Raw genomic sequence first — 11,978 nt, forward strand, 5'->3', positions numbered from 1 at the left:
TCCCCACAGCTCCCGCGCTGCACGCGTTCCTGGAGCGTTGAGAACCCTCTCAGCCTCTGGCAGGCCTGTGACATCCATTTCCCTAGGCGGGTGGGTGGGCGGGGCTGGGGCGGGGCTGGGGAAGGAAATACTCCCGCCAGCACTTCCTGCTCAGGTCGCCTGCAGTCCCTGCCGCTCCTGCCTTTGAGCCATCACGGTGGCAGGAGCTCAGCCAGTCCTGGCGTCAGTGCCTGCCCTGCCACCTGGGCCCAGCTCCCAAGGGGCCTGAGGGTCCTTCCTGGGCTCAGGGATGGCCTGAGCATCCCCATGTGCCAGCTGCCCTCCTGGGGGCAGGTGTCCAGCCAGAAGTCTGGCTGGATGGCCCAGGTCATGGGATACAGCATGCAACTGGTCACGGCCCCTGACTGTGGGCTCGTGGAGGCTCCCAGGGGCTTGCTGCCCATGTGGGGACGGGACCGCTCGCCATCCCCCTGCTCCCCCACCACTGGACGGCGATGAGCAGCGGGAATGCTCCATGACCTGTTTATAGGATGACCACCCTCCCAGGACCACCACGACTTCCAGGGGCTCTTGGAACCATGCCCCCAGGAAAACAATGGGGTCGAGGTTTGACTGGCCCCTGCCTGCTCACCTAGCTCTGGACTTCTAGAAGCTGTGAGGGAGCTCATCCTACAGGTCCCAGCCCAGCGGCTAAGCCTGCATCTGCCTTGGGGCATGGCTCCACCGACCGTCGCCCCTCCGTGCTGCCGCTCAGCCGAGGACCAGCAGGATAAACAGGGCTCCCCCGGGGTGGCTGCATAATGAAGGCGGCAAAGCATGATGCTGCTTTCCGGGATCAGCACTGAACAGGCTTCCGGACGCTGAGAAGGACCGACCCTGGCGTCAGGGATGATGCACATACTGTAGAAACTACCTCAGGGGACAACAACCAAAAAATCTGCCTCTCGAGGAAGCCTCCCCATCAGACACCTCGTGTGGCAGGCTGGGTCCCTGTGTGGGTTCCCTCCAGTCCCCTGAACTTGTTCTAGGGGACCCTTCACTGCTGGGCGAGAAGGCAGGGCCACATCAGTCTTCTTCTTTCAAAGCCCAGTACCTGCTGGCATGATGGCCACTGGATGGGTGGGTGGATGGATGGATGGATGGATGGACGGATGGACGGACGGACGGATGGATGGATGGATGGTGGATGGAACAGATGCATGGATGGATGGATGGATGGGTGGATGGATGGACAAATGCATGGATGGATGGGTGGATGGTTGGATGGATGGACAGAAGCATGGATGGATGAATGGACGGACAAATGGTTAGAGGAGGGACAGATGGAGCAGATGGAAGGATAGATACAGAGCAGGTTACCCTGGCTGCAGGCTAACTCTGTGCTGAGGTGTGAGCCTTGTCACTTTAACTCAACAACAATGTTGGGTGGTGTGTGTTGAGTGGCTGCTCTAACCAAATCCTCTAAAGCACATGCCCGCATGCATCTCCCATGTTCCTGAGAACCGTTTCTGGGGAGGCGTGCAATTGTTCTTCTCATTGACAGATGGACCACTGAAGCCAGAGAGGCCATGCACCCTGGAAGTCCAAGCTCCAGACACAGGGCACCACGCCTCGGAGTAGACTCGGACCCTGCCTTGACACCCTCTCCCTCTTCAGGAAGCGTGGACTACTCAGGTTGCTAGCGCCAGAGTCCCCAGGTCCTCTGGCCACCTTCATCCCTCCCTCCCCATTGTGACCGAGTTCCTAAGGGGACTTGAGTGACCTCAAGAAGTGGGGAGAAGGGGAGTCTCCCGGGGTGATGCCCAGGGTGTCATGGCCTGCCTTAGTCTCACACACGTCTGAGAGGGGACACACACACACACCATCAGACATTGAGTTGCAAAGGCAGCGACAGCATTCCTAGCGGTGTGTGGATGCCCCACCATCTGACGGACACTTGTCATGGGGACACAGGTGTGGCCTCTGCTCCATGCAGCCTGACTGGTGCAGCCCCTCCAAAGCCTCCGTCTGTATGAGAGGCTGTCCTCTGGTCTCAGTGGCCCAGGAACAGCCCTGGGACATAACCTTGCTGCCCAGCCCATGTTCAAGTCCTGGAACAAGGACCAGAGCCTCTCATCCTCATCATCTGTCAGTTAGGGCTCCCTCCAGATTCTCGTGCGGGCAAAAGAGAGGTGCTGGGCTCTGTGGGCGGGCCTGGTTGCATCTCCTGTCCCTGAACATCCAGCAAGGGAAGGGCTGTTGACTGACTAACTGACAAACATCGTTCTTTCTCTGACGTTCCCTTCACCCCTGGGGCAGCGGAAATGTCTCGGAGCTGTCTGGGATTTCTCCCCTCAGTCCCACAAGGCACCCGGAGACGACACCCAGACGGGGATAAGACCTACTGCAAAGCAGCAGGAAACCCAAGTGTAGATTCAGCCAGTTTCGAGTCCAGCCCGGGGTGCAGTGGGTCGAGGGACAGGAGGTGTGAGCCCCCACCCCGTGGGCAGGAGCCGTGGGCATTGGGACCCCCGATGAGCTCCTACTTCACGGACTCTCCACTCCCCCAACCCCCAAGGAGCTCAAATTTTCTGGGTGGGAGAGCCGGATCTGTGGGTGGCACTTTTTCCTGGTGACGTCTGAATAACCATGACAGCAGCTCAGGGGGTGGAGCCGGGCTCTGGGAAGAGCTTCTGGGTCTCCCCCTCTTTCCTCTCCTCCTTCTCCTCCCCCACACTTGCCTTCTACGTCTCATCTCACAGTGGGGGGGCGCCTATGCCAGCCTCTGTCCCCCTCCTCTAGCCAGGAAGTACAGTAGGGGCCAGGAGCCATCCCAAAGTTCCTTTGCATCCAAATATTTACTGCTGTGTCTGCACACCAAAATTAATACACCAATTCTGTCTGCGGTTCCCACTGACCGCTTGCCTGTGGGATCAGGCCAGCCCCGGCCGCCCTGGCGGACAATGCCAACCCACAAAGCCCGCACAGAGGCCGGCTGGTCGTGCATACAAAGCACCCGGCCCGGCCATTATCATTCGGAGCCGAAACCCACCCCAGCGCGCATCTCATCGGTCATTCAGCAACCCTTAATGACTTGTCAGTTCCTTGCCCTGCCATTTTCTGTCTAATTAATTCTTTTATTGTGCACCGGATAAAGAAAGACAAAGAGCCTCCCCGTAATGTGATTCATTAAAATGCAGCGCCTTCGCCCACAGCTCTTGGCCCACACCAGCCCGGCTGCTCTGCCACCAAGCAGGGCTGCCCGCCCGCACTCCCGCCGGCCGCGCGCTTAACCCTTTGCAGCCCGCAGTCTGGCACTGGCTGCACCCTGCCCCGCCTTGGCCTCAGGGGAGCTGGTGAGTGGGGCTCCGCAGGCGTCCCACGCGGCTCTGGGAACAATCCGGACCTGATTTGGGCGCGGGCTCTGCGAAGTGTCCTGCACTTCCCACGGCAACCTCAGCGGGACTAAATTCTGGCCCCGGCCCCCTGGGAAGGCGGGGACTGCTGGGAGTGCATTTGCCACACACAGGACACCCCCACCCCGCCCCCGGGTGGCCAGGGTGGGTGAGGATGCAGGGAGGGTGAGCCGAGCCCTGAAAGTCTGAGGAGGACTGGAACGGAGTGAAGGCCCTGGGGCTCTAGGGACAAGTGCACCCACGGACAGGGCGGGAAGGCACCTGTCACGTGTGTCTGTCACATGTCCCAACCTCAGTGAGGCGGCCCGTCCCATGGTCGTGGGAGGAAACTGAGGCACACAGAGATCACTGGCCGGGGGCAAGCCTGGCCTGCCTTCCTCCGGTGGGGGTGTTGCTAAACACCCCCATGCAAAGGAGGATCCCAGACACAGAGGCTGGGAGAGGTGCCCCTATTCCCCAGGCTTCTGAATGTACGTTCTCTGCCTGGTTTACTTTTAATTTTCTTATGGACAAACCGACCTTACAGTGCTGATGAGCAAAGTGAAGTATTGTGTGCTCAGAGGTAGGGCGTGCTCACCGACAGGCGTCCTCAGGCATCGGTGCAGAGCGCTGGGTCCCAGACATGTCCTGATCTCACTGAGCGCCCCCAGCACCGGCGGGGGTCATTGCCATCTTACTGTTGGGAAAGCTGAGGCTGCACGGGACCAGGTGCCCCGAAGCCAGCAGGGAAGGCAGGAGACAGGGAACCCCTCAGAGCCCGGCTCCCACTCTTCCTGGAGAGAAATGGGCTGGGGGTGGGCCATGCGGGAGCTCTCAGCCCCAGGAGGAGTCCTCACAGGAGGGCAGGGCCACGTCCTGGTGTGTCTCCCCCTGTAGCTCCTTCCCTTCTCAACTCTTCTCCTTGGAAGGCTCCCGCGACTCCCAGGGAGCCCCGGGCCTCACGGCCCCATCCTGGGAGGGTGGTCTGCACATCCGCTCCCCTCCAGACACAGGACCCCCAAGCAGGCAGGCTGTGGCCGAGAGTGAGACAGAGAAGCAGGAGGTATGAGGACGTGAGGTCTCTGAAACACGAACAGAACCATGACCCTCCTCTTTTCCCCTGACTCCCTCTTCTTAGGGAGGCAACAAAGGGGACTGGGATGGGTCCCTGCACCTTGCAGGCACGACCCCCTTGCCTGCGCAGCCAGCTCAGCCTCCAAAGTGCCCTCAGGGGCTGCGGCTGCAGGGCAGGCTGTGGGGAGCAGGGTCTTGAGGGGCCGCGGGGCTGAGCCCAGCAGGGAGAAGCAGACGCCCAGGCCCAGGGAGCAGTTACATCTCCTTTCCTTGGGAACGATTCTGGGCCCCTGTGCCTGGTGGCAGCAGCCCCATCTCCCTTGTCTTGGGGTCACACTAGGGTGGGAGTAAGGGATCTCACACCACTGGCTCCGTGGCCCTGAGACCGGTCTTGCCAGCACAGTTTCCCTGCAGCCTGGTGGACGTGTCCCAGGAGGCCGTCCACACAGGGTGGTGAGGACTTGTCTAGTGTCCAGTGCGTCAGTCTCCACCCAAACCCATCGCCAGCCCTGATGTGTGGCTCACAGCCCCTGCAGACCTGGTCAGCCAGAGACCGTGTCTAAAGATCCTTGGTGCAGGGCCGGCCTGGAGGCCCTCGCCAGACACTGGGGAGAGCGTTGGGGACCACGCGGCAGGCCATCCTGAGTCTGACACCTGCCCTGGGTGCTGTCCCCCAAAATGGCCAAAAGTCAAAGCAGGCAGGGTGGAGGTGGAGGGTGCCCCGGGTTAGGTCTGTGAGTGGGCTTCCCCCCACCGGCCCGCCCCGGCAGCTGCTCAGAGGACACGGGGCCTTCCCAGAGCTGACAGCCACGCCAGCCATGAACTCACAGTCAAACAGAAAACCCACTCCTGAAAGCTGATATCGTCCCCGGAAGAGCGACTGTGCATAGGACTAGCACAGGCTTTCCTGATCCAGCAGAGTCTGGGTTAAACGCTGTTTTCCCCTTTGTCTCTGAATAGGGCATTCTGTTCAGCTGAGATCAGAGGCAATGCGCTCCACTCCGGGAAGGAAATGAAAAATGAGGAACTTTTCCCGCCAGCTCCTCAGGATGGGCCGATGGGACGCTCTCAGTGAGAACAGAGCTCTTGGAAGCTTGGACAACTGCCCCTTGGACTTGGGCAAGGTGGGGCAAAGGCCAGCCTTGTGAATAATGTTGTCTGGTGGGAGCTCCCTGGAAAAACCCTCACAAGCCTGAGGACCAAGGCAGCCCCTGGGACCCCTCCCAGCTGCCCTGACCCTGAGGGATCCACCTCGGTCACCTCCTTACAACATCACTGGAGATCCGAGCGTTTGGGGAGAGAGGCCCCATGACTCCAATGCCTGAGAATGTTCCAATGGGAGGCCGCCCGGCCCCGAGACAGGGGTCGGAGTCAGGGGTGTCGGGGGAGGCTGTCCTTGCTCTCCCTGGAACTCCATGAGCTCAGAGGAGGAAACCAACAGGAGGCTTGCCTGGGCTGGGACCCAGGGCCATAGGGGCCTTCGCACCAGTCAGGTTGGCGGGAAGAAGGGCCGGCCCGGGAGTTAACATGCAGGAGCCCCTCAAGTGCAACAAAACTGGCAGAGGCTCCGCCTCCGGGAACCTGGCAAAGCCTGATCGATCCTGGAGCAGCAAGGGCGGCCTCGCGCCTCCATCCGGGAGCTGGATGCAGGGGTTTCCTTGCTGCGGTGTCCGTGTGACAGCCTGGAGGGCCATATGGACCTGGACAGCCCTTGGCTGGACACAGGACGTGCTGGACTGGCTCCACACAGGCATCCATGAGCCTGGCTTGCAGCCCCCTCCCAGACCCCGCCTCGCCGGAGGCTGCACGCCCAGCCTCACGAACCCTTGTAAATCCGGGCAGCTCTTCCCAACACTACCCTTGGCAGGCCCAGGACATGGCTCTCAGCGCAGGGTGAGGTATGCGCCCTGGATCAAGCCACACAGGCGGCTGTCAGACAAGGGGACAGGGTGGGTGCCCCCTACCCAGGCCACCCTGTTAGAATCGCAGAGCCAGTGGCTTAGAGGATCTGGGTTCTCATGAGAAGCCCGATCTTCCTCTCGCCCCGACCCCAGATGGCCCAGATGTGTCTCCAGGGCCGGCGGCCAGTGCGCCCAGCCCGATGAAGGCCGAACCGGCTGCATGTGCCGGAGGCCCGCCAGGGCGGTGAGGCTGCCCCTTGCTTGTTGTCGCTCCCCACAAGCGTTTCTCCCTAGAAACAGTCCGCCAGCCAGACACCCGGCTGCTGTCTGCAGGGAGGCGTTCACCCAGCTCCCAGCTTGGCTCTGCGCCAGCGCCCGAAAAATCCGTCAGCCACCCAGAAACCGGCTCTGGGGTTTGCCTGGGAGGAACCATGGCCCGGATCTGGACCCGTTTTGCCTACTGAATAGGCCCGGGGAAGAAGAAGACTGGTGGGGCAGCTGGCGTCGGGGTCTCTGAGATTTGTTTAAATCCAGACACAGCCCCTGTGGGGCAGGGGCCTGGCTGCGCCTCATGGGACTCCGGGTGCCCACATCCTCGGAGGAGGCCCGGGCTGACCCCACTCCTGCCTCGGCGAGGCCCTTTACGAGACCCCAGGCGTGCAGAAAGCAACACACAAAACGCAGCCCATGTAGATAAAAAGCATTTTTTTAATTTTATCAAATTGGTCTGTACAAAAGTTAGCGTTGCTTGGTCAGAAAGTAGCAGAACACAGCAGGTAGTGGCCGGAAGGCCAGACTCCACGCGGAACAGAGTCGGAATAAAAATAGGTTTGCGTAGTTCCCTCCCCACCCCCAGAAAGAGATAAGCAAAAAACAAAAAAAAAAAATGAAAACAAAAACATTTTTTTCTTCTAGAAAAAGATAGGAAAAAGTAGAAAAAGTAAAAGAAGCGAGTTCTCAGAGCGTCTTCAAATGTACAAAGTTTAAAGGCACAAGTTTTCATGAAGTCGGAGTTATTGGTGCTCAGCACACAGCGGAAGCAGGTATGCGTCGATCGGGATTATTCACCTAAAACTAAGACTAAACACTTTGTGGACAAGGCTTTAGTTTCACAGCTTGTAGGTGGCGTCTGGTTCTAGAGCCGGGTTCATGTGCTTCTGCAACCACCCCATCCCAGAAATCCCCGTCCACTACTGGGCACAGCTGTGGCGGAGGACGGCTCAGCGACACCCCTGCCTTCCACACCTCGCCGCATGCTGGTGCCAGGGCACCCGACCTGGTCAGAGACACTACAAGGCAAATCCTCGGGGTCCCGGCCACCCTCCCGGGGCCTGCAGCTGGCGGGGGCACCCCACCTGTCCTCCAGGCCCTCGTGCTCAGCAACCCGGCCTCCGTCTTGTCTTAAATTCTACTCTCTGCACAAATTACTTCATTAATTAAAGATAAAATAATACAGAACATAAATACATTTCAACAGCTTCCAAAACAAATCGAACCTGTTTAAGCTTCAAAAATAAAAATTAAAAAAATAAAATAAAGAGAAGTGTTGAGTAGCACCTTGCCCAGGAAGAGCCTTAACGGCAGGGAGCACCTCAGATCTGACGGGCCGGTCCAAGAGGCTCCCGGCAGACATGCTCCCACCAGGCTGTGGACGTCTCCGGACCGCGGTCCCTGGAGTTCTCTGTGCCAGGCCGGCAGGGACCTTGGAGCACATGCAGCTGGAGACTCCCTCTTCCCTCCTCTCTGTCTTGTGTTGTGGCTGCTCGGTGTCCTCTGAGAAGCAAAACCACGGCGCTGATGTCGGCAAGGAAGAGGGCCTGATGGCTGTCCTTGGTTCCGCAAGAACAGTGCGGAAGAGGGCTCTGTTGGCGGAAGGAGCGTGGATCTGGACGCCACGGATCGGTTACAAAGCATGGTTCCCCGCGCACTTCATTGGGCCCTGATAGAGCAGCCGCCTCTCCCTCTGCTGGCACACCCATTCTGGAAGACCTGAGGCTCTGTCTTTGCTGAGATCAAGGTTCTCCCTCACGGACGCCAGTCCCTTCCCGAACCACGGTGCCCTCAGGGTCTGGTCAGCGTAGTGTACGGGCTGGTCCCAGTTGCCGGGCGGGCTGTGGGCAGGCGGCACGGAGAGGCCGCTGAGCAGGGGGCGAGGCATAGGGCCGGCGAGAAGGGTGGAAGTAGGGGCACTGGTAGAGGCTGGATGGGCAGCCAGGGGTATGGGCTGTAGTGCTGGGAGCCTGCAGGTCAGTGTAGTCGCACTGCGGCTGGTGAAGGAGCTGGCAGCCGCGGCGCGGGGCGGCCGTGGTGACGCTGGCCTGGCCGCTGTAGGAGCCGTGGTCGGCGCGGCCCGGAGACTGTGCGACTGGTCACCGTAGTGGCTGGGGCTCAGCTGCTCCGTCTTGATGTGCGGCCGCTGGGGCCCGCCGCCTCGGTGGCGCGCGAGGCCGATGGGGCTCCCTTGGCCCAGGCCCACGGGGACGCCCGATGCCGGCCGCCCGAGTGTGAGTGGAGGCAGCCCCATAGGAGCTGGCGGCGGGCTGGCCTGGCTCCGTGGGCAGGGCCGAGTGGCCATTGAGGGGCAGGTACTGGTCGAACTGCTGCGCGAAGGTGTCCATGTTGCCAATGACCTCGCTGCTCAGCTCCGAGATGTCCACGTTGCTGAAGTCGATGTTCTGGCGTCCGCTGTCCGCCAGGCGGCGGCCTTCCAGCTTCAGCTCCGGCTTGCCCGTGGTGCAGGTCTGTCTTGGGGGTGGTGCGGGGTGGGTGGCCGTGGTCTGCCCTGGGGACAGAGCACATTTCAGGGATGAATGCCCCTTCTGTGGGGGCCGGCCGGGCTGGCGACGTGCACCCGGGAGGAACACCAGCCTGCTAACTCCGCGAGTAGAAATCAACGGCTTTTTGTTCCTATGCGTTTCCCAGAAATTCCAGCAGAGCCAGACCCAGACCTCACTCCTTGGCCGAGGAAATTCCGTTAAGCGCTGTTCTGCAGGAAGAGCTGGGGCCGTGGAGGCCCCACCGTGAAGACCAAGGTGGGGGAAAAGAGAGAAGTGCCCAGCCCCTGCACATGACCACAACGTGATCCACACAAAACGTATTCTCCCCGAGGCTCACCATTCCCACCAGCTTGCCGAGACTGCTCGGCTGGCGGGATTCTCCCCCGCCCCCGGTCTGTCTGATCCTAGAGCTGGGCTGCTGACCACCATGCCAGGGGCAGGAGTGCTGGGTCAGCACCAGCAGCAAGGCCAGAGGCCAAAAACGCCTTCAGGCAGGGCAGACCACACCCACGTCACCCCGCCGGACCAAGGCAAAGCTGTGAGGGCCTCTGTGCTCCAAGGGGCCAAGCAGACCCTCCTCCCTGCGCGCCTCGAGGAACACGTGATCGTCTCAAAGCCACCTTCCTGGGAGTGAGCCCCGGCTCCCACCCCACTACTCATCTCAGCGCATGCCGGAACCCCCACTTCTCCTGCTAGGGCAGGCACATGCTGTGGGGCCCCAGGAGCCCACCTGTGTGGTCGCTGTGGTGGTGTGGGTCACCGAGAGCCACGCATCGGCCTTGTACACAGCACTGCCGGTGGGGGCCCAGCTCGGCCCCGAGTCAGAGTCGCCGCCTGTTTTCACGCTCTTCCTGCGGCGTGGCTGGTACTTGTAATCCGGGTGGTCCTTCTTGTGCTGGACACGCAGCCCGCTCCCTCCTCCACGAAGGGGCGCTTCTCACTCTCACTCAGCAAGCTGCAGCACCAAGGGCAGAAGTGGGATGGCCATGGGGAGGGCCTCACCAACCTCGACACTTACTGGGCACCCTCAAGGGCACCAGGCAGGCGCTCCCCTCTCTGGGGACAGGGGGCTCAGGCCAAGGAGGATTTCTGGTGAGGTCTGTTCTCATTAGGGTCACAGGAACATGCCAGAACAAGCCCCAAACCTTTCCATCTCCATCATCCTTACTTCCCTTCGCCCGGAGCCTGTGTAAGTCCCCTCCCTTTGGGACTTTCTAAGGCGGGGGGGGGGGGGGGGGGGGGGGGGAAGAACCCATCAGAGAACACACTGGGGATAAAGCGAGGCTTCCTGGGAATGAGCAGGGATTCCATGGGCATCTGGGCTTCCTAGACCTCCAAGAACACGGAGGACAGATGCACAAACTCCCAGTGCCCACTCACGGGGAGAGGAGCAGGAAATGGCAGCCAGTGCCCCGAACCCAAAGCCGTCCATTTTAAACCCAAGTAGAACACATTTGCTGGGGACGGGCAGTTCTCAGCAGCAAGTGACGCTGCTGCTGTCCTACTTTCTGCAGACATGTCCAGCTTCGCCGTGCCCAAGTATGCACAAAGCCTGTGATGGACCCCCCTGCATCCCTCGTCCCTCCCTGCAGAGGGGTGCAGGGGCGGCAGAGGAGGGAGCAGCTGTGGGGAACATGCCCACTGAACTGACATGCACCCCCTCCGTCTGCCTTGACTTCCCCCACATGGTGGTCAGAGTGGAGGGGAGCCCTTTCCAAAAAGGGGCACCTCCGATGAGCACCTCATTGCCTGATACTGTGTCCTGCTTCCAGACAGAAGCCACCTTTCCTCAGGGAGGGACAGGTCCAGACCCTGGGGCCACTCACAGGAGGGGTCCCCATCCTCAGCCTTCAGCAGACTGTTAGCGACTGAGGGAGTGTGCTAGGGGTTGCATACTCCCCTGGCAGCCCTCTGTGGCCTAGACCACCTGAGCATCCCGGGTGCACTCTCTCAGGCCAAAGGGGGGTTTTCCACTAGGGCTCGCCCTGGGAACAGCCACTGGGAGCAGAGCCGAGGCTGGGCGCAGGGCCACCTCCTAGGCCCTTGCGTACCCTCCGGACCCACTCGCAGCCCGCCCGCGCGGCTGTGGCCGCGTCCCTGGCCCTGGCCCGGGGACAGTGCACTCACCGCCACAGTTTGCCCAGCGTCTTGCTGAGCTCGGCGTTGTGCAGGTGCGGGTACTGATCGGCCAGCTTGCGGCGTGCCGCCTGCGCCCACACCATGAAAGCGTTCATGGGCCGCTTCACGTGAGGCTTGGCCTTCAGCGCGCCGCCGCCGCCCCCGCGCACCGGCATGGGCACCAGGCTCCAGTCATAGCCCTTGAGCACCTGCGACACGGCGTCGCGGATGCAGGCCGGGAAGCGTTCGTCCGCCGCCTCAGCCGCGTCGCCCCGGCCGCCGCCCCCCGCGCCCGCCGCGCGGCCCAGGCCCTCGGAACCGGCGGGCGACGGCGGCGCGTCCGAGTCCGAGTCCTCCACGTGCGACATGGAGCTGGCGGTGCCGGACGGGCTGCAGGGCGGCTGGGCGCGGGCCTCGCTCATGTCCAGCATCGGGGCCGCGCGCTGAGGGGCGCGCACCGGGACCCGCTGCTGCTGGGCTGCGCCGCGGCCGCTCTGGGACCCGAGGTCGCCGCGCGGTGGCCCGACCTGCGTCCCCGTCGCCGCCGCCGCCGCCGCAGACCGACCCCGGCCCTCCCGCTGCCGCTGCCGCCGCCGAAGCTCCGTCCCGGCGGAGGACCCGCAACAAGTTTCTTTAAGCTGCGGCCTCGAGGCCCCGCCCCCCTCCCGGCTCCCCATTGGCCCGCGCGCGCCCCGCTGCCCCCGGGGGCGGAGCCTAGCCGGCCGCCCCTCCCC

At 61.9% G+C, this 11,978-nt stretch overlaps 1 protein-coding gene across 1 annotated transcript; it reads right to left on the reverse strand.

Annotated features, from left to right (window-relative positions):
• Nucleotides 1–8,410: 8,410 nt before the first annotated feature.
• On the reverse strand, nt 8,411–11,675 carry LOC103668752 (SRY-box transcription factor 8). Its single transcript, XM_040634554.1, is given in 9 exon segments — nt 8,411–8,435; nt 8,437–8,498; nt 8,500–8,700; nt 8,703–8,828; nt 8,830–9,131; nt 9,857–9,893; nt 9,896–10,035; nt 10,038–10,081; nt 11,254–11,675. Coding segments are annotated over 9 exon segments (1,359 nt in total).
• Nucleotides 11,676–11,978: the final 303 nt, after the last annotated feature.

This window comes from Ursus maritimus, unplaced genomic scaffold (assembly GCF_017311325.1).
Source record: "Ursus maritimus isolate PB19 unplaced genomic scaffold, ASM1731132v1 scaffold_2, whole genome shotgun sequence".
NCBI classification, from domain to species: domain Eukaryota; kingdom Metazoa; phylum Chordata; class Mammalia; order Carnivora; family Ursidae; genus Ursus; species Ursus maritimus.